This window comes from Salvelinus sp. IW2-2015, linkage group LG22 (assembly GCF_002910315.2).
Source record: "Salvelinus sp. IW2-2015 linkage group LG22, ASM291031v2, whole genome shotgun sequence".
NCBI lineage: Eukaryota > Metazoa > Chordata > Actinopteri > Salmoniformes > Salmonidae > Salvelinus > Salvelinus sp. IW2-2015.
The window spans coordinates 17,899,889-17,927,133 of record NC_036862.1 but is presented as its reverse complement, the minus strand read 5'-3'; the positions used below and the strand labels follow the sequence as shown (position 1 = coordinate 17,927,133).

The following is a 27,245-nucleotide window of genomic DNA, read 5'->3' as shown; positions in this document are numbered from 1 at the left end:
AGGGTTCCATTTTAGCTCCTGTGTTGATCTCAATTTTATTAATGATTTGGGAAATGGGATGCAACCAGCAAAGTTACATGTATATGCAGATGATACAGTCATATATTCATGTGTACCTTCTCTGGTTAAGGCTGTTGAAGAGCTCCAGACTGCGTTTCAGTCACTGCAGGCCTCCCTTTATGGTCTCAAACTGGTCTTGAATGTACAAAAAACAAAATTCATGACCTTTACCAGAGCTAGAACTCTGCCAGAGAACATTAGCATTGTCACATCTGGTGGCTTATCCATTGAAAAAGTGTCATCCTACAAATACCTAGGTATTTGGTTGGATGACAAGTTGTCCTCTAAAGTTCATATGGATAATCTTGTGACAAAGCCTAAATTGAAATTTAGTTTTTATTTTTGTAAAAAGGCTTGCTTCCCRCTTATGGCTAGAAAGGAACTTGTTCAGGCCACTTTTCTCTTTGTAATTGAATATGGTGACTTGTTGTATATGCATGCAACCTCCTCCATCTTACAGAGACTGGACTCTGTTTATCATGCATCCTTGCGCTTTATTACAAATGCCAAGTCACTCACCCACCATTGCACATTGTACCAAATATTAGGTTGGACCTCACTTTATATGCACAGAAAGATAGATTTGTATGTGTTCATCTACAAAGCCCTTTTGGGTAAACTCCCTCTTTACCTCTGTAGTCTGGTCTCCTTCACCACCAGCAGGTAAACTCCCTCTTTACCTCTGTAGTCTGGTCTCCTTCACCACCAGCAGTTACCATACCCGGTCTACTGGGTGATTGCTAATTAAAGTCCCCAGGACATTCACAGTGTTAGGCAAGACTTCCTTCTCTTCTTGTGCACATCTCCTCCGTGYCATAACCCTCCCAGTCAACCAGGTACTGGAACCCCCTGCCCCGAGGTCGAACCTTCAGGAGACGCCTCACTGTGTAAGCCGGTTGGCCGTCGATGAGACGGGGTAGAGGGATGGGCCTGGAAACAGGAGACAAAGGGCTGTGAGACATGGGTTTGACTCTGGACAAATGAAAGGTGGGATGTATACGAAGGGTATGGGGAAACAGAAGATGAACATCAGAAGGGCTAATGATCTTGGAGATGGGGAACCGTTATCCACTACCACTCATTTCCTCGGCCTTTGAGCCGCTCCAGGGGGCCACTGAGTTCTCCAAGCTGGATCTACGTAGCGCAAACCACCTGGTGCGGATACGAGAGGGGGACAAGTGGAAGACCGCCTTCAACACGGCCAGCGGCCACTACGAATATCTGGTCATGCCCTTTGGGCCTCACCGGCCGATAAACCGGAGGGAGAGTTTGCGGGATTCCACCCGGAGGGGCAGATCCCAGGTGGATAGCCATACCTTCTGCCCGAGACGATACCGGGGAGCCGGGGTCCGATGGTGATCCGCTTGTTGTCGATACCTAGAGGTGGTCTTCAGGAGGGCCGACTGGGCTCTCCTCCAGATATGACGACAGCGGCGGACAAACATCTGGGTAGAARGTATAGGCGTATTCCACCCACACCAGCTGCTGGCTCCAGGTGGTGGGGTTGGCGGAGACCAGGCAGTGCAGGGTGGTCTCAAGGTCCTGGTTGGCTCACTCTGACTGGCCGTTAGACTGAGGGTGGAACCCGGAGGACAGGCTGGCCGATGACCCAATGAGGGTGCAGAACCAGGACAAGAACTGAGGGCCGCGGTCGGAGACCATTTATACGAGCCGGAAGACGTGCTGCACAATGAGCTGGGCCGTCTCCTTGGCAGAGGGTAACTTGGGGAGAGGAATGAAGTGGGCGGCCCTGGAAAAGTGTTCCACCACAGTCAGGATGGCGGTGTTGCCATCAAACGGGGGGAGACCCATGACAAAGTCCAGGGAGATGTGAGACCAGGGTCGATGAGGGACGGGCAGAGTTTGGAGGGGGCCAGCCGGAACTTGTCGAGGGGTCTTGTTCCGTGCACAGACCGTGCAGGCGGCGACAAAGGCAGCGACGTCCGGAACCATGGTAGGCCACCAAAAGCACTCTCACATGAAGGCCAGGGTCCGCAGGGAGCCCGGGTGGCAGGCAAGCCTGGAGGAATTGGCCCACTTCAGGACCGAGGAGCGGGCAGCGTCAGGCATGAACATCCAGTTATCTGGGCCCTGCACTTTCCAACCTGTTTCCGATACCCCAGCTGAGTGCCGTCGCCAGGCACAGGGTGGGAAGGATGGTCTCGGGCTCCGCTGGGGTAGCCGTGGGGTTATAGTGGCGAGACAGAGCATCTGGCTTGACGTTCTTGGACCCCGGGCGATAGGAGAGGGAAAAGTTGAACCAGGTAAACAGCAGGGCCCATCTCGCCTGCCTGGAGTTGAAGTGCTTGGCGGTGCAGAGATACTCCAGGTTGTTGTGGTTGGTCCACACAATGAACGGATGTTCCGCCCCTTTGAGCCAGTGCCTCCATTCCTCCAATGCCATCTTCACTGCGAGAAGATCCCGATTCCCCACATCGTAATTCCTCTCTGTGGCGGTAAGGCGGTGGGTGAAGAAGGCGCAGGGATGCTGCTTAAGGTCCAGGGCARAACGGTGAAACAGAACAGCCTCCACTCCRACATCCGAAGCATCGGCCTCCACCACGAACTAGCGGGAAGGGTCCGGATGAGCAAGGAGAATCCCAAAACCACRGGGATCTGGGACCATTCAGCAGGAAYTGAATGGTCTCGCTGTGATTCCCTGACACACGTAGGTTGATGGGAGTGGTGTTATGGATGACCTGACCTATAGAGTCCAACGCTCTAACATCCACGGGAATGGAGAGGGGTTGAGTGGGGATGTTCAGCTCGGGAAGCCAGTGTTGCGTCCGAAAAGCTCTCATCGGCCCCAGAGTTAATGAGGACCCGGAGAGATTTGGACTGGTTTCCCCACAGCAGAATGACATGAAATGGGGTGTGAGTAAGGAAAGCAGAAAAGTTCCCATATGGCCCACCAGAGTACTCGCTCCTACCAGTGAGCCTGGTCTTTTACCGGGCATGAGGACACAAAATGACCAAAAGTCCCGCAATACAGAAGGCTCCTTGTGCTGATCTGGTGTTGCCGTTCCGCTGGCGACACCCCAGCCCTGCCTAGTTGCATGGCCTCGGGAAACAGTGCCTCGGCCCTCCTCGGTGACTCTCGAGGACCGTCAGGGACTTCTGGGATGACTCTGAGGCGAGTGGAATCGAATTTCCTCTCCATCCGTCGTTCTCGCAATCGCTCATCGATGCGGATGGTCAAAGCAATGAGGAAGACATTGGGTAACTCCCGAGCTGCAAGCTCGTTCTTAACCTCCTCCGAGACGCCATGCAGGAACACATCGAACAGTGCTTCCKKGTTCCATGTACTCTCCGCTGCCAACGTACGGAAATCTACCGCATAGTCGGCCACAGTGCGGGCGTCCTGCCGGAGCTGGATTAGCTTCCAGGCAGCTTCTCTCCCGGAGAACGGAGCATCAAAGACCTTCCTCACCTCTCCCACGAACCCCTCCAGGCTTGCGCATATGGCCGGCTACTGTTCCCATACTGAGGTTGCCGAGATGAGAGCCCTTCTATACATCAGCGTGATGAGGTAGGCTATTTTGGAGCGATCCGAGGGGAAGGAGGAGGGCTAAAGCTCTAAAATGAGGGCACACAGCTAGAAATGCCCGACAGGTGCTCTGCTCTCCATTAAAGCATTCCAGAGGCCGTAACTGGGGCTCCCAGGAAGGTGGAGTGGCCGGTGGGGCGGCGCTGCTAACCGCGTGTTGCTGAGGGGCGGTGGGGCTACCACCGTGGCAGGCTGCCCCCCAGACAACCCGCAGAATTGCGCCAACAGCATGTCCAACGCCCCGTCATGGCACTCAGCCAACATATGGACCCCCTCCATCAGACCACAAAGCAATTCCTTGTGCCTACCAATGGAGGCTCCTTGGGAGGAGATGGCGTTTCGCAGCTGGTCCAGGTCTGCTGGGACAGTCATGGCCAGTGCGTACTATCAGGTATGAAGGTAAGACCCAGATGCAGACTACGTCAAATAAACAATTGTTTAATTTTCCAACAGTGGCAGTCATAAGACAGGTCAAGGCAGGCAGGGGTCAGTAAACCAGAGGTAGGGCAACGGTACCAGGCGGCAGGCAGGCAGGCTCAGGGTCAGGGTAAGGCAGAGGTTGGTAATCCAGAGGGGGGCAAATGTACAGGTCGACAGGCAGGCTTAGGGTCAGGGTCAGGGGCAGGCAGAGTGGTCAGGCAGGCGWGCTCGGAGTCAGGACAGGTAAGGGTCAAATCCAGGAGGGAGAGAAAAGAGAGACTGGAAAAAGCAGGAGCTRAGACACAAAACGCTGGTTGACTTGAACAAACAAGACAAACTGGCAACAGATAAACAGAGAACACAGGTATAAATACACAGGGGATAATGGGGAAGATGGGCGACACCTGGAGGGGGTGGAGATAATCACAAAGACAGGTGAAACAGCTCAGGGTGTGACAATAAAAACATTTTAAAAACTTGAATCAATGAGCCCAATCAGTCCTCCATAACAACAGAGTAGGGCTGGCTAATAAGTCCTTAGTTTTGGGGTTATGCTCAGGTTAAACAATTTGGCTAATATATACTTCCAAGTCCTATTCTTGAAGATCAAGGGGTATAACATTTATTGGAATGACTGGAATTCAGACTTTGGTTTTTAATGTAAAGACATAATTTAATCGTATTATTATATGTAGTAGAAAGCGATGGGTTAGAAGAAGCCAATATAACCAACCCATAAAGTAAAATGTAACATCCATATATGTCCAGCTATGTAAACTTTAAAACTGATTTATCCTGCAATAGATTTCATTCAATTGGTAACATACATTTTTGTCTTCTTCTAATGCCTTTTAAGGGGAAAGTAATCTAAAAGTACCTGAATGTAGTCAGATTACGCTACTGAGTTTGGGTAATCCAAATTTGGACAGGTAACTAGTAACTGTRACAGATTGCATTTAGAAAGTAACCTACCCAAGCCTGCACATCTGTGTAAATTGCAGTAAATCTCAGCTTTGTAAAAAAATACACTCAAGAAAAACTATCATAGAGATTCAGGAATAAGATTGAAACAGAATAATATACCCCACCAACATTAGACAGCTATACAGAAAACCCTCCTTTACTGAGTAAAAATATGCATTATAGGTAAGGGRATGCTACAGACTTTGTSGTGATACAGAAAGATCAGCGCACCTCACATCGAGAGGTTGTGTTTTCAATTCCCAGAATGGGTAATATTTTAGTTGAACAGCGTACCACTTACTTTAAAACAACCATAACATTATTTTAATTATAATGGTTTGTGACCATCAGGGACATCAAGTGACGTCCTGACAACTGGTCAAATAAATGTCTTGAGAACATCTTACAAAAATCCTGACATAGTCCTCACCCTTATGGAAAAAACACGACTGCGTGGCCAAACACGACTCCAACACCATCATTAAGTTTGCTGACGACACAACAGTGGTAGGCCTGATCACCGACAATGATGAGACAGCCTATAGGGAGGAGGTCAGAGCCCTGGCAATGTGGTGCCAGGACAACAACCTCTCCCTCAATGTGAGCAAGACAAAGGAGCTGATCGTGGAATACAGGAAAAGGCGGGCGAACAGGCTGCCATTAACATCGACGGGGCTGTAGTGGAGCGGGTTGAGAGTTTCAAGTTCCTTGGTGTCCACATCACCAACRAACTATCATGGTCCAAACACACCAAGACAGTCGTGAAGAGGGCACGACAACACCTTTTCCCCCTCAGGAGACTGAAAAYATTTGGCATGGGTCCCCAGATCCTCAAAAAGTTCTACAGCTAACACCATCGAGAGCATCCTGACCGGTTGCATCACCGCCTGGTATTGCAACTGCTCGGCATCTGACCATAAGGCACTATAGAGGGTAGTGTGTACGGCCCAGTACATCACTGGGGCCAAGCTACCCGCCATCCAGGACTTATATAATAGGCGATGTCAGAGGAAAGCCCAAAAACTTGTCMGACTCCAGTCACCCAAGTCATAGACTGTTTTCTCTGCTACTGCACGGCAAGCGGTACCGGAGCGCCAAATCTAGGACCAAAAGGCTCCTTAACAGACTGCTGAACAATTAATCAAATGGCCACCGGACTATTTACATTGACACACCCCTTCCATTTGTTTTGTACACTGCTGCTACTCGCTGTTTATTATCTATGCATAGTCACTTCACCCCTACCTACATGTACACATTACCTCGACTAACCTGTACCCCTGCACATTGACTCGGTACCGGTACCCCCTGTATATAGCCTCGTTATTGTTATTTTAYTGTGTTACTTCTTATCATTTTTTACTTTMGTTTATTTGGTAAATATTTTCTTAACTCTTCTTGAACTGCGCKGTTGGTTAAGGGCTTTTAAGTAAGCATTTCACGGTAAGGTCTACACTTGTATTCGGCGCTTGTGACAAATAAAGTTTGATTATATTTTTTGTATTCAATGTAAGATGTGCTGCTGGGGCTTATTGTTGCCTAGTTTTGTCAATGCTATCTATGTGTGGTAGTATGAATTTCTACTTAAAAGGGCATGCCCATTTCCATGGTATTTTGCTCTTAAAAAAAAAACATAAAAACTAAACTCAAAGACCTGCTCCTGATTCCGACTCCAGCCATGCCTGCCCCTGCCTCCCACCTATTTCATAACTTATAATTTCACTGGCATGCCTGTGAGARGTTTACAGTAAATCAGCAGTGTCATGATTCTGTAATACATTAAAATGTTGCTGGTTGAAACCAGCCAATGTTGGATTAGTGTTGTTGTATCATTGTATTATTAAAGTTAATGATTTATTGTGGCCTTACAGTAGTTCACTTTAGTTGGCCTATGAGCTGTTMTTCTCCCCACTTTCATTGTGTTTTCTTTAATAGCTGTAGGACACATAATACAATCTTTAAATAAAATKGTGCTATCTAGAACCTAAAATGGTTCTTCGGCTATCCCCATAGGAGGACCCTTTGAAGAACCATTTTTGGTTCCAGGTAGAACACCTTTGGGTTCCATGAAAAAACCTTTCCACAGAGGGTTCYACGTGGAACCCAAAAGAGTTCTACTGTACCTAAAACCAAAAATGGTTCTACCTGGAACCAAAAAAGGTCATCCTATGGGGCCAGCCAAAGAACCCTTTTAGAACCCTTTTACCTAAGAGTGTAGTAACGAGAGAGAAAGTCTTCAGATCTCATGTCTCCAAGAAAATTTACCTTTTAGGCAGTTCTCTGATGTCATTGTCGTATTGTGACAAAGGCAACCTAAATAGGCTACTTTGCTTCAGATGTTTATTGGGAGAAAAAAGACAGTTGTGAGTGGTCCATTGACTGACTGCGCGCCTGGCTGCATGGCTGGCTGCTTGGTCGTACAGTATGTGCTCTTCAGTGGAAAGCTGTTGTTTAACCAAGCTATACTGAGAAAGTCCCTCACAGGGCACCATTTATCATTGTTCAGCCACTGAATGAGGAAGTGAGGCACTGAAGGGTGTCAATCCAACTTGAGCAATAGTTGATTTAGGAAAATTAATTCAGAGCGTGTATGCAACGTGTGTCCATTTGACAGTATGCCAAAATAGCTCAAGTTTAGCAGGTGATGTCTTGTCTTGTTCACAACATAGAAACAYATCCATCATAAATGGTATATTGTCCTCCTCACAGAGTTGATATGGAGATAGCTAGAATCATGTAGTGATTTACAAATCTGTGGCAAGGAGGTGAAGCGCTTGCCTAAGTGTTGTCCATGTGCGCTTGAGAACAATGGCTGACGTCTATGGGTGAGAAGRTGACAGACTGGATTCTCAGGGAGAGTATATAGTATACTCTGCCATGGGTATTATGATACTTGGAAACAGGGGAGCGCTTCTTGGTGAAAGACAGCATAATTCAGTGTTTTTTAGCTAGCTTTGGGTATTGTCTTCCATTATTTGCTTCAGTGGCAGAGTCCAACGGCAGATACTGCTCAGGTGCATTACAAATAATAGTTTGCTCTGTGAAGGAAATGATCCCCACAGGCATCACACACTTACTCTACATGTATGAAATCCTCTGTGTCATGCAGTACTCTATTTTAGCCTACATTAGCATGTCACTCATACAGTAACTGATTTGCCATAACTTGTTTTTTAAGTAATTTGTCATCCGTGAAGGAGTTCATCTTTCTTGGGGAGGAAGAGGGGATTTCCCAGTTCTAGTTCCTTCTAAACTATCAATATGAACATCCTCCTCAGTGTCSTCTCATTGGGCATCATGACCATATAAAACATTACAGAACACCTACTGATTAACTGTTGATCAAAAAGAAGCAGGTCTCAGAGACTCAAACTAGTTTATCGAGCAACTAAACAAACCATAAACTCTATGTCTAAAAACAGCTCTCGCTTTTAAGTAAGCAAGGCAAAAAGGTAGTGCATTACAGTGAATAACAAAACGTAGTGGGAAACTTGAATTTTTTGCAGTTAATGTATTTGGCATAGTGTGGAGCAATTTRTGTCATTTATGTAATTTGGTTAAAGTCCACTGTTACCTGTCTTGTATAGCTACTTGTAGGAGTCGTTTTACAGCTGTGTTTCTGTATTATCAGTACAATTTGGTTATCAGGATATGTACTGTATATTGATTGATATCAACGTACTGCCTTTGAACCGGTTCCTTTGAACCCTTTTTTCGGTATTTGCTAAGTATTTACTCACTCAGACCTAGTGTATAGCCTTCCCACACTGGGAAGAACCAGGACAGTTGAAGACCAAAACTCTACAGATCTATTAACATATTCCACCCCAAATCTCCTGTTGCTGACCATTATATGAAGACTAACAGCTGTGCAAGCCTTTTCACAAACTTTACTAAGTGATTCATTCAAGATGTCCGAAGTAACCCAAGTTTTACTCCTGGAGATGGGGCTATATAGTGTCTTATGTCCTCACCCGTGTTATACCCTAGACTTGTTGATCTCGTGGCAGTGGTATTGAGTGGGGAGTAGAAGTGCAAGGGAAGTGCACAGCCACTGGAGCAGGCAGCTCATGTTTGTTTTAGCAGGGCCTGGCCTGCTGCAGCTCTCTGGAGAGGTGGCATGTACACACAGGCCAAAGAAACTAGCACAGCCCTCACTAGGCCTGGCACACACACACCCACAACACCACACACACCACACCACACACACACACACACACACACACACACCACACCACACACACACCACACACACACACACACACACACACACACACACACACACACACACACCACCAACACACACACACACACACCACACACACACACACACACAGTCACACAACTGCTCCGGGTAATCTCCATGATACTGCCCTCACACCTCACAAACATGTGCATGCACTCACACACACACACTCCATCCCATTTAGAACATATTTTAATATTATCACATTCATTACCTCCTGTCTAGACAGAGGTACTATCTTGATCAGATATGTTCATCAATGTCTGAGGAGAACTTGACTATATCCTGATGAACACATTGAGTCCTGATGCCACTGAATTTGGGAATGTTTCCTCATACAGTATTTAGATACAGTATGATAAGGCAGAGACAGTCAATCATTTTTGTTTCAACGACTGAATGTCCATTTTGATATTAGCTTTTCAATCTAAGTGAGAGCTTCTGCTGGCTTCTCATGGTGCTTCGGTTGCCTCCTTGTGGTCGTAAGGAGAAAAGAGATCATACCGATGTTGCTTGCCAAATTTAGATTGGCTCAACCCCCTGATATTGTATGTTTAAAGCCCCTTACACAATTTACACTTCCACTAATGACGTTGACTACAACCTTTGGGCTGAAACAGATACATTAGCTTTACCTYGTGGGCATCCTGAGGAAATTCCCTCTTAGCTCAGCAACATCATGTTACCCCCTCACTGCTCTCCAGCAAGTGTGTGCATGTGACATGGAGACAGGCGCTGAAAGCGGGATTAAGATGGTGAATGAGAGAGAGAGAGATAGAGAGAGTGTGTGCGTGCACGCACCCGTTCATGTCTGTGTAATTGACATAGTAAATTACGATGTTAAGAGTTCCATTTTCCTCACGGTTCGTACTTTTCCCATGTCATCCTCATTTCTGATACCATCACAAAAGAAATCTGTGCTGTCCAAGTTTCATTTATATTTCACTCTCAAAAATTATATTCATCCGTTGTTCATATATTGAACCATCCGTTCCAGCAAACTCCTCTGCTTTGTTGAGGGTGTAAGGAKTTCTAAATGTAGATTTTACATGTGAGAGAGGAATAAAGTACATTGTCCTCGACCTACAGAGTGATTCTAATGAGGTGTCATGTTAAATGGACTTGACATTGACTAGTAGAGATACAGGAAGATAAGTATCACATTCTTAGTTTTTTTCCAGAGTCATCAGTATCCCTACACAGGAGCAGTGCCTTCAGAAAGTATTAATCATCCTTAACTTATTCTACATGTTACAGCCTGAATTCAAAATGGATTAAATAGATTTTGTTTTCACCCATCTMCACACAATACCCCATTATGACAAAGAGAAAACATGTTTTTAGACATTTTAGCAAATTTATTGAAAATTAAATAAATAAATATCTAATTTACATAAGTATGCACATGCCTGAGTCAATTCTTTGTAAAAGCACCTTTGACAGCGATTACAGCTGTGAGTYWTTCTGGGTAAGACTCTAGGAGCTTTCCACTCCTGGATTGTGCAATATTTGCCCATTATTTGTAGATTTTTTTTATCAAGCTCTGTCAAATTGGTTGTTGATCATTCCCAGAGATTTTCAAGCATATTTAAGTCMAAACTTTAATTCGGCCACTCAGGAACGTTCACTGTCTTCTTGGTAAGCAAGTCCAGTGTAGATTTGGCCTTGTGTTTTAGGTTATTGTCCTGCTGAAAGGTGAATTAATTTACCAGTGTCAGGTGGAAAGCAGACTGAACCAGGTTTTCCTCTAGGATTTTGCCTGTGCTTAGTTCCATTCTATTTATTTTTTATCCTGAAAAACTCCCCAGTCCTTTAACTATTACAAGCATACCCATAACATGACGCAGCCACCACTATGCTTGAAAATATGGAGAGTGGTCCTCAGTAATGGGTTGTATTGGATTTGCCCCAAACATAAAATGTTGTATTCAGGACAAAAAGTGAATTGCTTGCCACATTTWWWWWWWWAAATGTTTAGTGCCTTGTTGCAACAGGATGCATGTTTTCAAATATATTTATTCTGTACAGGCGTCCTTCTTTTCACTCTGTCAGTTTCTTTATAGTTACTGGGTTTATTGATACACCACCCAAAGTGTAATTAATAACTTCACCATGCTCAAAGGTGTATTCCATTTGTTATTTMTTTTTTACCCATCTAGCAATAGGAGCCCTTCTTTGCAAGGTATTGGAAAACTTCCCTTTGTGGTTGATTCTGTGTTTAAAATGCACTGCTCGATGCAGGGACCTTACAGATAATTGTATGTGTGTGGAACAGAGATGAGGTAGTCATTAAAAAATGTTAYGTTAAACACTATTATTGCACACAGAATGAGTCCATGCAACTTATGTGATTTGTTAAGCACATTTTTACTCCTGAACTTATTTAGGCTTGCCATAACAAAGGGGTTGCATACTCACTGACTCAAGACATTTCAACTTTTAATTTGTATTAATTTGTAAACATTTTGAAAATGTGTGTGCGTGTGTGTGTGTGTGTGTGTGTATGTGCGTGCATGTGTGTGTGCGTGTCTGGGTATGTATGTGCATGTGTCAGTCTAAGAGGCCAATGAGCATCTTCCTTTGTGAAATCAGAAAGCTACTTCTGAGAGACACAACCTCAGTGTTACAATACAGTTACACTCAAAATACATAATGGTGAATATAAATGTTATTTGTAATCAAAGCGCCTCATTTTGCTTAAAGCCACAGAACACCTCTGTGATCCTTTGAAATCCTCTCTATAACAGCTTCTTTGCATCAGCTATCTAAACGAAGCCATACTTTGCATCAGTCAGTGCACTCATTCAAAAGCCATGGGAAGAAAATAGAATGAACAGTGATAGCTTTTAGACATGGGCGTAGAAGTAGCTGGAACTACATAATTATCTCACCATGACAATGTAAGTTAAAACRTATTCATTATGTTCTAGTTCTGGTAAAAATAATAGCTATAGGTAACATATCAGGAAGATTACAATGGATATCTCAAAGCCTGGAAATGTTGATTATATGTGTCTTTTAGACACTATTGCATGTGAAGCCTATTAATCTGTCTGCCTTTGCAGGCAGTAAGCCAAAGTGTTGGTCATAACTGTCTACTACAAATGACAGATAATTGAAAATGTGTTTACTCTGTTGTTTTCATCAGTCTAGCTAGCGATGGAATTTAATTGTATTTAAATAGGAAAATAAGAACTCCCAGATTAAGATAATGCTGATGGATGCAGACATTATACGATTGATCRTCACATTTTTAAGAGAACAAACTGCTATGAAAGGGAACATGATGTCGCGTACTGCATTGGTGGTCAGTCAACCTCTAAGTATATGCAGGTRTTTCCTATGCATTTCCTGATATATCTAGTAGACTTGCTTAGTTCAGTTTCAGGGTTGGTTTTGATGTGCTTTATGTTATTTTGGTGTGATGGCTGCAAAGAAGAAACCTTTACTTGTCAGTGTTCCAAACGGGAAATTATTTGGCTTTTTACCTAAACCTGCAAACACCATCAGATAGAATTCATAACAAGCAGTGCACTGGGTTAGTCAGATTTGATGAAATATAAAATAGAACAGATTAACTTGAATGACATTCACTCTCATGGGATGGGTTGCCAAAAATAACTAACTGAATGCCACACCCCTAATAAGCCACGAGTATGACAAAATGTGTAGAATTGCAGGAAATKAGCTTTTAAACAGCAACAGTTTCTCTCAGCCTCATGGCAAAATGTGTAGAATAGCATGAGATTAGCTGTAAAATGGCACATTTTTATCTTTKCCCCATGCATCAACATTTCTACAGGCTTTACGAGGGGAAGAACTGTTTCATGTACAATATTGTGCAGCATTACTTACTCTGTTGTAATCTTGTTTGAATATAAAGAATGTAAAGAAAACAGTAACTATTAATAGTTACTATTTGAATGGATAATGTGGATTTGAATGGATAATTTGAATGGATAATTTGAACTATTTGAATGGATAATTTGAATGGATAATGTGGATAATAAAACATTTATCGCATATTCTCATAGTCCTTATGTAGGTACCATTCAAGTAAAATACATCTCATCTAATGGATCTTGGTGAACACTGACATGTTTAGAGTGTAAAAGAGTGTACTAGTCAAGCTCTAAATCAATGTCAGTGGAGCGTTGGTGACACTGGGACCACTCAGGGAAACCTGTGGTTGGAAGAGATGTGACATCACTTGAGGTTTTATAGCGGCTGCTATAAAGCAAGTCACTGAAGCCCATCACTCACTATGGTTCTGTTTCAAACTCAGATCCTATTAAGAAAAGTCAAGCAAGTCAWCAAATGACTCAGAGCTTGAGATATCTGACAGCCGTAGAGCATGACCTGGGAGAAATGTAAGTACATGATCCTTTCAAAAATTGAATCGAAATTGAAATTAGAAATGTTGACACATCAACTCATGAATTAATTAATTTATCTGACCAAATGTTGTGCTATATTCCAAAACATGATATTGTACTTTTTAGCAATTTATCAAATGTTGCCAAACAGAATMATTTAGATTTTTTAATACAGCATGCTAACATATTATTGCATGGAAAGTAATAGCAAGTGACTCAGTGTCAATTAGCCTACCTGACCAGTCCAACTGACCAGTCATCATACTGTATGTGGGCGCTGTAAAAATGTGCACAGTATTGTACAAGTCCATATGATTACTACAAGATAACAGCACTGAGAACTATGGCATGAGAATGAGCATTTTGCACATTGTCATTGRGGGTCAAAAGTTGGGGTCAGAAGTTGAGGGTCATAATTGATACAACATGCCCTACAGAAAAAKGATTTTCTACTTAGTATTTGCTGAGTCAACCTTTCAGGTCGTGTGGCGACATGTTTCAGGTCAGTCTTGATGGATAGTTTTCTCCAAGCTTCCTCACCGTTTTGCACTCTAGTGTCATGGTTAAGATGATTTACCGTGGTTTTCGACTTAGAAAGTTTTTATAAAGCAGCGATACTTTAGGAGATGTAATACTTTGGCCAGTATAAAAGGAAAAAAAGAGTAGGCCTCTGTTTGGACAGAAGGATTTTTACATTCTTTAATCAGAGACAGGGATGGTGTTTAAGTAGCACTTCAAACCAAATCCTAATTTGAGATCCACAATTGTAACTAGAGTAACTGTCTACTTCAGCATATTGACGTGTGGTAAAAGTGCTAAAATCAATGTTGTCAGAATCACTGGAGAAAGCGTTATGTTGAAGCCCCTTTGGAAACAGGAAGGCAATCATTTGGAGGTTGGTCTTCATGTTGCCTATAATCTTGATATGCAAACGGTGCCACACCACTGTAAAACACATCACAGCTGCGTTGCTTCCTCTTTTGTACAGCTCAGAATTGTGTGTGTGTGCCTGAGTGTGTTTGGCGTGCGTGCCTGTTTGTTGCGTGGCGTGCCTGAGTGTGTTTGGCGTGCGTGCCTGAGAGTGTTTGGCGTGCGGTGCCTGAGTGTGTTTGGCGTGCGTGCCTGAGTGTGTTTGGCGTGCGTGCCTGAGTGTGTTTTGGCGTGCGTGCCTGAGTGTGTTTGGCGTGCGTGCCTGAGTGTGTTTGGCGTGCGTGCCTGAGTGTGTTTGGCGTGCGTGCCTGAGTGTGTTTGGCGTGCGTGCCTGAGTGTGTTTGGCGTGCGTGCCTGAGTGTGTTTGCGTGCGTGCCTGAGTGTGTTTGGCTTGGCGTGCCTGAGTGTGTTTGGCGTGCGTGCCTGAGTGTGTTTGGCGTGCGTGCCTGAGTGTGTTTGGCGTGCGTGCCTGAGTGTGTTTGGCGTGCGTGCATGCGCGTGAGTTGTTTGTGTTTATGAGGAATAGGACTGAAATCATGTTTTTTTTTATGTTCTCTTAGATCGCCGTATTTAATATCAATTAAATATAGAAATATAACTGCTCTTTTTCATATTAAATTTGGACACCCCCTCACACACTCGCTCAATCTAATTTCCATTTGTACAGTTTCTGGTTGCTCCAGTTACATTGAGAGTTTATATTCACCAATAGGTAGTGGAATATAAGAATGCATTATTTAAAAAAAATAATGAAGGTCCTCCAAACGTATCAAATTTAGCATTTTACAGTGCATTCGGAAAGTATTCAGACCCCTTGACYTTTTCCACATTTTGTTRCGTTACARCCTTATTCTAAAATGGATTAAATCGTTTTTTYCCYCATCAATCTACACACAATCCACCAATACTGACAAAGCAAAAACAGTTTTTTAGACGTTTTCACAAATTTATATTTAAAAAAAGCAATTGCCAGGGATTACATCCTCGAGTCTTCTTGGGTATGACGCTACTAGTTTGGCACACCTGTATTTGGGGAGTTTCTTCCATTCTTCTCTGCAGATCCTCTCAAGCTCTGTCAGGTTTGATGGGGAGCGTTGCTGCACAGCTATTTTCAGTTTCTCTCCAGAGATTTTCAATCAGGTTCAAGTCCGGGCTCTGGCTGGGCCACTCAAGGACATTCAAAGACTKGTCCTGAAGCCACTCCTCTGGAGCAGGTTTTCATCAAGGGTCTCTCTGTACTTTGCTCCGGTCATCTTTCCCCCGATCCTGACTAGTCTCCTAGTACCTGCCACTGACAAAAATCCCCACAGCATGATGCTGCCACCACCATGCTTCACCATAGAGATGGAGCTAGTTTTCCTCCAGAGATGGTGCTAGGTTTCCTGGAGCTCTGTCAGAGTGACCATCGGGTTCTTTGTCACCTCCCTGACCAAGGCCCTTCTCCCTGATTGTTCAGTTTGGCCAGGCGGCCAGCTCTAGGTGGTTCCAAACTTCTACTATTTAATAATGATGGAGGCCACTGTGTTCTCGGGGACCTTCAATGATTCAGAGATTTTTTTGTACCCTTCCCTAGATCTGTGCCTCAACACAATCCTGTCTCTGAGTTCTACGGACAATTCCTTCGACCTCATGGCTTGGTTTTTGCTCTGACGTGCACTGTCAACTGTGGGACCTTATATAGACAGGTGTGTACCTTTCCAAATCATGTCCAATCAATTGAATTTACCACAAGTGGACTCCAATCAAGTTGTAGAAACATTTCAAGGATGATCAATGGAAACAGGATGCACCTGAGCTCAATTTCGAGTCTCATAGCAAAGGGTCTGATATTTCTAATACTTATGTAAATAAGGTGTTCTGTTTTCTTTTTTTTAATACATTTGCAAAAATCTCCAAAAATCTGTTTTCGCATTGTCATTATGGGGTATTGTGTGTAGATTGATGAGKGAAAAACATAATTGTATCAATTTTAGAATCATTTTACGAATGCACTGTATTCCGTTTCACAGCTATATAGCTTTACCTTCCGTTGGTTGGTTCTAATGGTTTGACCTCTGAGTAATGCTGCGTGCCGTAGCTTCCTTTCCCACTGACATGCATGCTATACATGTGGTTACTGCTTGTCAGAGCCCACTGCTTTATTGGGGGCTGCATGAGGTCTGTTTGACTACAGTACAGACACACTTAGTGTAATTAAAGTGATAGTTCACTTTTTAAGTTTATGCTTATCATTYAACTTGCCTAAAGTTTTACTGTAAGTTAGTTAGCTGGTTATTTAGTATAGTTTCACTGTTTGGATGAAACAACAACTCCATACTGTAGTTAATGTGGAAAATGATCAACAATTCAGTAATATGAAGTTACTCATTGATCCTACTCCAGGTGAAAAAACACATTCAGAATTATCTACTACAATGGGATGAGTTACAGTCTTTTGCACCACAGTAAGTTAAGTGTAAAAAAAAATGTAACTAGGCAAGTCAGTTAAGAACAAATTCTTATTTACAATGACAGCCTACCGGGGAACAGTGGGTTAACTGCCCGACAGATTTTTCCCTTGCCAGCTCAGGAATTCGATTCAGCAACCTTTTGATTACTGGCCCAACGCTCTAACCACTATGCTACCTGCCGCCCCTTGGTCTGCTAGTAATTGGGCCTTATAGAGTTGAATGATAATGTGAATGTAATTTAAAATTGTTATTTGGTTAAAAAGTTAAATCAGCTGACTGCTCCTGGAGTCAGTGTAATTTACTGTGGTGGGGGGTAAATCAATCATGTTTTGATTTAGATTTGGAGAGGAAAGTGGCAGAACTCGATCCAGCTGACAACACAGGCCAAGTGCTTACAGTATACAGCCAGYTCTGAAACCATAGGGCCTTACTCTCTGCATTATAGATCATCATCAGTCTCTAGACACCTGACAACAGGAAAAGGGTTCCCACGGTTTCACACACCTTGGTCACACACGTGCACAGACAAACAGTGTCTTATTGTATGTGACAGTGATTTTTAAAGGCACAGTTTAAAAAATATATTCAAACCTGGGGAAATGTATAAGTCAAAGGCAAGGTATGATATTCTTTCCGGTGTCAATCAAATTTGTATGAAATAAGTTACATTTTTATGGACCAGTTTCCTGCAGATGCCTTAGTTGAGTAATGTCTAACTTCTGAACCTTTTGATTCATTATGTCACTGAGAAAGATCAGGGAGTGTGTCTGATAGTGAGTCAAAGTTATCATAAATGTGCATTAAATATCTACTGGTTCATATCATTAAGAGAAGATTATTAATTAAAAACAAATTCATTAAGTGAGAGTTGACGAAGGGAATAGATGTGAACTGGTAACAGTTAAACTTCCAAAATATCCTTTTCAACAATGATAACAGAGCTGCTCACAATTTATGACTCAAAAGTATTTTTCATTCCCGCTTAGTCCATCGATCAAATTCTGAATACGTTGTCATTAATGACATGCCTATGGGAAAATTCCTCCCTCTATTTACAATGTCTCAACATTAAATTCTCTATAGCCTATTCTAGTCTATCAAATTGACAAGTAAATTGTTTGTAAAAAGATGACAGTTTATATAGCAAGTGAGTATGTGCTGTTCTCATGTTGTTGAAAATATTTGTTTCACAATGGAAGTGCGTTTCAAATTCCAACTTGGCCTACTTAAAGAGGCCACCACACTCATTTCAAGCTAATACATGCAGAATGTCTGAGGTAGCATGCGTTTCGGTCTGTCTTAGTGCCTACAGACATACGGTTTTCTGGGTGTAGCACACTTGAGCTTGAGCTTCAACTTTTGTTTCTATTATGTTCCTTCCTGTTCACTTACCCAATCAGAACCACTATCAGTGGAGCAAATCACATCTATGATACCTCTTATTAAAGAGTTTTTACATAACTTTTGTTTCTAGGGGTGCTCTCGAGCCAAAAGCTGTCTCCTAAATGGACAAAAATACTGTCTTGAAATTACCTCAGGACAGAAAAGGGCACACCTCCCCACCACACCCATGAAGCAATCAATAAGAAATTGAACCTACATTTTTAAAGAGCAATCAATGAATAATATTGAATTTTTTATTTATAGGGGACAATGCACATTAATCAACACCAATATTACAGTAATGCAACATCCATGTAAATGTGCCGGGGTTAGCCAAAAGGTCATTTGCACCCGTAGTCCCAGGGCAGATAACTACAGGTCTGTAGTTGCAGACTCAACCCTTGCTGCCCTGATGACACACGGATATAAGCTAACTGCCAGTTTCTCCTTTCTGTGATTGGCTCTATAGCTCCGTCCTCAGGGCTGCCTGATGAAAAGCCATACCAGGAGGTGCGATTCTGAGACCCAGTCTCAGACGAGGAAACGAGGTTGCTGACGAGGAAACGAGGACTTCATCTCCACAATGCCAAGACAGTGCCCCCTAGAGGGAATCATAACAAGAACTATGAATTTTGTGTATTTATATTTCTACTTATTATGCAAGGCAGCAGCTACTCTTCCTGGGATCCAGCAAAATTAAGGCAGTTATCCAATTTTAAAAACATTACAATACACTCACAGGTCCAGGAGTCCTGCGATCGCTGCTGCTGCTGCTGCCCGTTACCATGCTGCTTGGTCCTTTGGTGGTGGGTTATTCTGTAACGTTCTTCGTCGGGCGAAAGAGAGGAGGACCAAGATGCAGCGTGGTGAGTATTCATTTTAATAGAATACTTGAACAAAACAAAAAMMAAAAAMCAACAAACAAACGACRACGAAACAGTCCCGTAACGTGAACACAAGTACACATAAAACAGGAACAATAACCCACAACCCACAATACAAAACAGGCTACCTAAATAKGGCTCCCAATCAGAGACAACGACWAACACCTGCCTCTAATTGAGAACCATATCAGGCCAAACACATAGAAATAGACAAACTAGACAAACAACATAGAATGCCCACTCATATCACACCCTGACCAAACAAAACATAGAAACATACAAAACAAACTATGGTCAGGGTGTGACAACTGTTTATTTTCAATAATATTTCCAGTCGCCTTGCCATGATTAAATGCTGTGATAAGTGCTTTCAGCCTCGCGCAAATGCTGCCATTAATCCTATACACTTCCTTATAAACTTGCTCACCGAGTCAGTGTATACGTCAATGTTATTATCGGAGGCTACCCGGAACATATCCCAGTATATGTGTTCGAAGCAATCTTGAAGAGTGGAATCTGATTGGTCAGACCAGCGTTGGATAGGCCTAAGCAGGTGTGCTTCCTGTTTTAGTTTCTGCCTATAGGAGGGAAGCAACAAGATGGAGTCATGGTCAGATTTGCCAAAAGGAGGTCGGGGGAGGGCCTTGTATGCATCGCAGAAGTTAGACTAGCAATGGCCGAGTGTGTTACTCGCTCGTGTACAACGAGCTGATAGAATTTGTTCTCAGAAAAGATTTGTTAAAATCCCCAGCTACAATAAATGCAGCTTCAGGGTATACAGTTGAAGTTGGAAGTTTACATGCACTTAGGATGGAGTCATTAAAACTCATTTTTCAATCACTCCACAATGTTCTTGTTAACAAACTATAGTTTTGGCAAGTCAGTTAGGACATCTACTTTGTGCATGACACAAGTAATTTTTCCAACAATTGTTTACAGACAGATTATTTGTCAATTGGAGGTGTACCTGTGGATGTATTTCAAGGCCTACCTTCAAACTCAGTGCCTCTTTGCTTGACATCATCGTAAAATTCAAAGGAAATCAGCCAAGACCTCAGAACAAAAATTTGTAGACCTCCACATGTCTGGTTCATCCTTGGGAGTAATTTCCAAACGCCACAAGTTACCACGTTCATCTGTACAAACAATAGTACGCAAGTGTAAACACCATGGGACCACGCAGCCATCATACTGCTCAGGAAGGAGACGCATTCTGTCTCCTAGAGATGAACGAACTTTGGTACGAAAAGTGCAAATCAATCCCAGAACAACAGCAATGGACCTTGTGAAGATGCTGGAGGAAACAGGTACAAAAGTATCTATATCCACAGTAAAACGAGTCCTGTATCGATGTAACCTGAAAGGCCGCTCAGCAAGGAAGAAGGCACTGCTCCAAAACCACCATAAAAAAGCCAGACTACGGTTTGCAACTGCACATGGGGACAAAGATCGTACTTTTTGGAGAAATGTCCTCTGGTCTGATGAAACAAAAATAGAACTGTTTGGCCATAATGACCATCGTTATGTTTGGAGGAAATAGGGGGAGGCTTGCAAGCCGAAGGACATCATCCCACGGGGGTGGCAGCATCATGTTGTGGGGGTGCTTTGCTGCAGGAGGGACTGGTGCACTTCACAAAATAGATGGCATCATGAGAAATAAAAAATTATGTGGACATACTGAAGCAACATCTCAAGATATTAGTCAGGAAGTTAAAGCTTGGTCGCAAATGGGTCTTCCAAAAGGACAATGAGCCCAAGCATACTTCAAAAGTTGTGGCGAAGTAGCTTAAGGACAACAAAGTCAAGGTATTGGAGTGGCCATCACAAATCCCTGACCTCAACCCGTGGCCATCACAAATCCCTGACCTCAACCCTACAGAAAATGTGTGGGCAGAACTGAAAAAGCGTTGTGCGAGCAAGGAGGCCTACAAACCTGACTCAGTTAAACCAGCTCTGTCAAGAGGAATGGGCCAAAATTCACCCAACGTATTGTGGGAAGCTTGTGGAAGGCTACCTGAAATGTTTGACCAAAGTTAAACAATTTAAAGGCAATGCTACCAAATACTAATTGAGTGTATGTAAACTTCTGACCCACTCGGAATGTGATGAAAGAAATAAAATCTGAAATAAATCATTCTGGCTACTATTATTCTGACATCTCACATTCTTAAAATAAAGTGGTGATCCAAACTGACCTAAGACAGGGACTTTTTACCAGGATTAAATGTCAGGAATTGTGAAATACTGAGTTTAAATGTATTTGGCTAAGGTGTATGTAAACTTCCGACTTCAACTGTATGGTTTACAGTTTGCATAAAGTCCAATGAAGTTCCTTGATGGCCGTCTTGGTATCCACTTGCGGTGGGATATACACGGCTGTGACGATAACTGAGGAGAGTTCTCTTGGGAGATAATATGGTCGGCATTTGACAGTGAGGAATTTTACGTCAGGTGAACAAAAGGACTTGAGTTCTTGTATGTTGTTACAATTACACTATGAGTCGTTAATCATGAAACATACACCATTGCCCTTCTTCTTACCGGAGAGATGTTTATTCCTGTCAGTGCGATGCACTGAAAATCCCGTTGGCTGTATGGACTCTGACAGCATATCCCCAGCTAGCCATGTTTCCATGAAACAGAGTATGTTACAATCCCGGATATCTCTTTGGAAAGCAAAGTCAGTTCAAATGCCCTGGGAGGTACAGACAAAGGATCTGCTTTGGGAATGTCTTATTCCTGGTCGTAGCGCTGGTTGTGCTGGTAAGTTGATGTCTCTCTGATATCCAATAGTTCTTCCCGGTTGTATGTAATAACACTTAAGGTGTTCTGGGCTAACAATGTAATAAATAATACATAAAAAACTAAATACTGCACAGTTTCCTAAGGACTCGAAGCGAAGCTGCCATCTCTATCAGCGCCATCTTGTCCAGGTGCGACCAAACTAGGGCCTGCAGGACCTGCCTTGTTGATAGGGCTGTTAAGAAGGCAGCTTATTATGGACAAACTTCTCCCCATCTTAGCTACTGTTGTATCAATGTTTTGACCATCACGATTTACAATCTAGGATTAATCCAAGCAGGTTAGTCACCTCAACTTGCTCAATTTCCACATTATTCATCACAATATTTAGTTGAGGTTTAGGGTTTAGTGAAGGATTTGTCCCCAATACAATGCTTTTAGTATTTTTTTTATATTTAGGACTAACTTATTCCTTGCCACCCATTTTGAAACTAACTGCAGCTCTTTGTTAAGTGTTGCTGTCATTTCACTAGCTGTAGTAGCTGATGTCTATACTGTTGAGTCATCCGCATACAAAGACACACTGGCTTTACTGAGTGGCATGTCGTTAGTAAAGTTGAAACAAGTAAGGGGCCTAGACAGCTTCCGTGGGGAATTCCTGATTCTACCTGGAATACGTTGGAGAGGCTTCCATTAAAGAACACCCTCTGTGTTCTGTTGGACAGGTAACTCTTTATTCACAATATAGCTGGGTGTGTAAAGCCATAACACATACATTTTTCCAGCAGCAGACTATGATCGATTATGTCAAAAACCGCACTGAAGTCTAACAAAACAGCCCCCACAATCTTTTTTTCATCAGTTACTCTCAGCTAATCATCGGTCATTTGTGTAAGTGCTGTGCTTGTTAAATGTCCCTCCCTATTAGCATGCTGAAAGTCTGTTGTCAATTTGTTTACTGTAAAGTAGCGTTGTATCTAGCCAAACACAGTTTTTTCCGAAAGTTTACTAAGGGTTTGTGACAGGATGATTGGTCGGCTATTTGAGCCAGTAAAGTTTTTTTTACTATTCTTAGGTAGCAGAATGATTTTTGCTTCCCTCCATGCCTGAGGGCATACACTTTCTAGTAGGCTTAAATTGAAGATATGGCAAATAGGAGTGGCAATATCGTCCGCTATCAACCTAAATAATTTTCCATCCAAGTTGTCATGCCCCGGTGGCTTGTCATTGTTGATAGATAGTAATAATTGTTTCACTTCTTCCACACTCACTTTACGGAATTCAAAATGACAGTGCTTGTGAGCCTGTCATTCTATAATAGAGAATTGAACAAGACAGAGCAGGAGACAAAAGAGAACAGAGGCCAAGCCACAGGAATGCAATTGGAAACATTTTAGATAAGTGTCAACCTGTCAACCTGAAGCGACAAACAGAATCTTCAGCATTTCTTCTTATCTTTACAACATGCCCTAAAAACCGAGAGAGATGGCCTTTCATTCGGCTGGACATGCACAACGTCAACTGAAAGGAGCCTGGAGAAGATCAGATCAGATTCCTACAGCAGGGTAGAAAAGGGGATTTTCTCCTTATATAATGCAGGTGTTTTTCCATGACAGTTACTACCTGGCTGCAAGGCTGGGCACAGGGCCTATGCAAATCACCTCAGCTCAGCCATGCCAACAAGCCCTCTTACCAACCTCTCAACCTATTAATTACCTGACAACTCACAACGCACACAGAGTATGGCATTCTCAACACTACACTCCAACCAACAGACCCTGATGAGATAGAAAGATCGAGGGCCTGTTAAAAAAAGGAGGGATACCCAACTAAATGGACTGTTACTTGAGTCTCAGAGGGACTTGATAGTCTAAAAAGAGAGGTTCTCAGAGGTTCCGGGAAGGGTTCAGCAGATCAGTAGAAGAAGTTAGACTGAGTTCAATTTATTTTACTAAATGTGTGGTATTTGTCTTTAAAAAAAGAGAAATGCAAAATGAAGTAATAGATGAATACACCATATAATATATGAAACACCTCTTGCAACAACAATATACAATGAAATTCTCCAGCCTGGCAAGTGAATTTGCATGCCTGGATTCAATTTAATAGTCTCCTGTTCCAGAACCTTTCTGCCATTCCACTGTTTCGCTCCAGAATGTCCCACATACTTCACGACACACACAACACACACACACACACACACACACACACACACATCACACACACCACACACACACACACACACACACACAACACACAACACACACACACACACAACACACACACACACACACACACACACACACACACACACACACACACACACACACACACACACACAAATGGATATCATTTAGTTATTATTCAACTGTGAAGTAATGCAAGTTAATACATTGTTCTACACACAGGGAACATGCCTAAATAAGCAGGTGGATTTGTAGCTACTGTTGAAATTATGTTGGCATTTAGAAGGATTAAAATCACTCACCACCTGGGGTTTACCGTTGATAATGCACATAAAGCAATTGAATGTAAACTCCTGAGCTTTAAAGCTCAAATACCATTGTAACTCAGCTTAAATAATAAAGAGTGAAGTGGTGTGAATTTAGATTCCCTTCCTTCAGGTTGATTTCTCAGTACATATTTTTCACAGGTTGGGATCACAAACAACAACTTGCCTTCATATGCACATCTTGGTAAGTGAATTGGAGTATATATCCCCATCATTTATTTGGATAAGTTTAAATCTTTACGTTACTATTGGCTACTAGTGCTAACCCAGTATGGTATATCCATAGGGACTTCCAGGTTTGAAGTGGCTAGTAGCCTATCCAATGACTCCTCCACAGTCAATGATGGTGGCCTCTGTGCAGGTTGGATAGCCCAGCCTGCAGCTACTGCTCTCCAGCCCATGAACCATTGGTCCTACCCAGAGTACCTCCAACAACATGACCCCACCACCCTGCCCCTCACCACTGACATGTACATGGTGGGCCCATCCTCCATACTCACCTACACACACACACCTCTTTTTACCAACTTTGGGGTGAGTGAAAGAGCAACAAATCTTGATGCCAACTGAATTTAAAGCATAAACTCTGTAAACATTCCATCATATCCACAGAGCATAGTAATATACACCTTCATCTGTACAAAATAGTTGTAACACAGCTGGGTTTTGACTACAAACACATCCACTGTTGTCGGTGCAGACCCTAGCACCTACGTCCACAGCCCTACCGCAGGTGGACCTCCAGGACTCAGTGCTGACTTATATTCCGTGGACCCAGCCACTAACCACCATCCCTACATCGGGCGTGCAGTTTGCCTCTCACCCTGCCACTCTGGCTGGGTCTCAGCTGCTTCCCATGTCCATGACAGTGACCCCCACCATGCCCCAGCAGGACCCACAGCCCCTGGAGCAGAGCCCTGCTGGGGCTGAAGAGCCCAACCCTCTGGAGAAACTTCTGGAGTACCAGGATCAGGATGACAAATACACATATGTGAACAGTTCCTCAATCTTCATCCCCAGCGTCTAAGATATATCAGTGTTGCAGCCAGTCATAAGCATTATTGAAATGTTTACAGAATGCTTAGGAATGTTTTATCTAAGGGTTATAAATGAATGTATTATGTCGGTAACCCTTCTATTGCTCAGAATTCAGGTTAATATACATGGTGTTTGTAGTTATTCTTTTCTTTATGTTGTAATGTACATTGAAGTACTGTGAATAGCTTTTTTTATGACGTAAAAGGTGTTGTAGTTTGACTAGTTCTATTATTTAGTACACAAGAGTTTTGCTGAAAAAGAACTGCTGTCATGTATTATAGATGCTGTAACTGAAAGACAGGCCTTGAATGATTTGTCCCGAATCATGCTAGGAGTTTAAATGTATTTTTTATTTAAATTACTTGTAAGATGTTTATTTGTTAAAGAAATACCTCCTTTCTGACAACCATAATCGAACACAGTTGTTTTAAAAGTAGTTACACTGAGACGTCATTCAATTGTTAAATGAACCCATCTTGATATTTATCCAGGGTCTGCTTTGAAGAGTATTTGACATAAAACATGAAAACCTCATCTTGCTTCCTGTAGCCTTGCACTCTCTTGTCATTATCTTTTCAACTCAGAAGTCGGAGGTTATGGCTGTCAGTTAACTATGGTCCAGGAGTGGGAAAGGCCATGGTTCTCTGTTTATCTGGCTGTCCCATCTGTGGCTCCCCTGTAGGGTTTTAACCACCGCCCTCAGGCCCCGGGGGAAACCGTCAGAGAAGGGGCTCTGAAGCACACCTGCCACACCCACCTGAAGAAAACCAACTACTACAGGTCTGAGGTCCAGCAAGACTGTGCTCTTGTGTTCTTTCAGTTTATTGGTTTGCGTTTGAAGAAATGTTACGTTGCAGTATGTTACATTACAGTATTTAGAGATCCTGAAGACCGTGTGAGGCTTCAACATGTATTATGTCAAACATATTATGTCACTAATTGTCAAACCTCTACTCTTTCTGTATGTTTTTAATGAAAGTTAACTTATAAGTTCATTTTAATGCCATTATTCAATGTAAGACTTTAATAGGATACTAATACGTCTCAGAGTGGACAGAACTGACAGTTCTAAGGCCTCATACGATATGCGCTGAACACAACTATTACAGAACATTAGGATTTTCATTTGAGGATAAAACAGAAGATGCTATCTTTATCTTATCAGAATTAAGTATGAAATGAAACACAGCTAACAGTGTGGCATAATAAAAGTGTTTTAAACTCCAAATAAATCATCAAGGGAACCACAATCAGTCTTATCTCTCTCAAAAAAAAATGTTTTGTTGCACATCTTGAAAATCTATCACCAATGACAACGTCCTTCATCAGACCCTCAACCTTTTATTCCTGTTATAACATGTATTAACGCCCTTAGGATGAAGGTCCTGACCTACCTTGTAGCCTCTTTCTGTTTGTGTTTGCATTGCTTGATAGTACTTAAGAAGAAAGACGACAGCTATGTTGAGATTATACAGTGCATTTGGAAAGTATTCAGACCTCTTGACATTTTCCACATTTAGTTACATTACAGTCTTATTCTAAAATGGATTAAATTGTTTTTTCCCTCATCAATCTACACACAATAACACCGATTTATATGAACATTTTGCAAAAAATAATTCACGTTTACATAAGTGTTCAGAACCTTTACTCAATACTTTGTTGAAGCACCTTTGGCAACAATTACAGCCTCG

General features: G+C 42.7%; 1 protein-coding gene across 3 annotated transcripts; it reads left to right on the top strand.

The window, feature by feature from the left end:
- Positions 1-13,494: 13,494 nt before the first annotated feature.
- LOC139022806 (POU domain class 2-associating factor 1-like) lies at positions 13,495-26,786 on the top strand. 3 transcript variants are annotated; one of them, XM_070434085.1, is made up of 6 exons: positions 13,501-13,606; positions 16,116-16,227; positions 18,845-19,241; positions 24,655-24,697; positions 24,800-25,047; positions 25,214-26,786. In XM_070434085.1, exons 3-6 carry the CDS (start codon positions 19,161-19,163, stop codon positions 25,538-25,540), a joined length of 699 nt encoding a protein of 232 aa, XP_070290186.1. In that variant the 5' UTR covers positions 13,501-13,606; positions 16,116-16,227; positions 18,845-19,160; the 3' UTR covers positions 25,541-26,786. The 3 variants fall into 3 exon arrangements, with proteins under 3 accessions (XP_070290185.1, XP_070290186.1, XP_070290187.1); XM_070434084.1 differs by lacking the exon at positions 16,116-16,227 and having other exon boundaries at positions 13,495-13,606; XM_070434086.1 differs by lacking the exon at positions 16,116-16,227 and having other exon boundaries at positions 24,810-25,047.
- The last annotated feature ends 459 nt before the right edge of the window (positions 26,787-27,245 follow it).

Excerpts from the sequence above, each read along its gene's own strand:
- LOC139022806 (XM_070434084.1), top strand. The coding sequence starts at position 19,161 with ATGCTGCTTGGTCCTTTGGTGGTGGGTTATTCTGTAACGTTCTTCGTC. Across the intron at positions 24,698-24,799 it reads GCCTTCATATGCACATCTTG|GGACTTCCAGGTTTGAAGTG; the intron begins GTAAGTGAATTG and ends GTATATCCATAG. Across the intron at positions 25,048-25,213 it reads CTCTTTTTACCAACTTTGGG|ACCCTAGCACCTACGTCCAC; the intron begins GTGAGTGAAAGA and ends TTGTCGGTGCAG.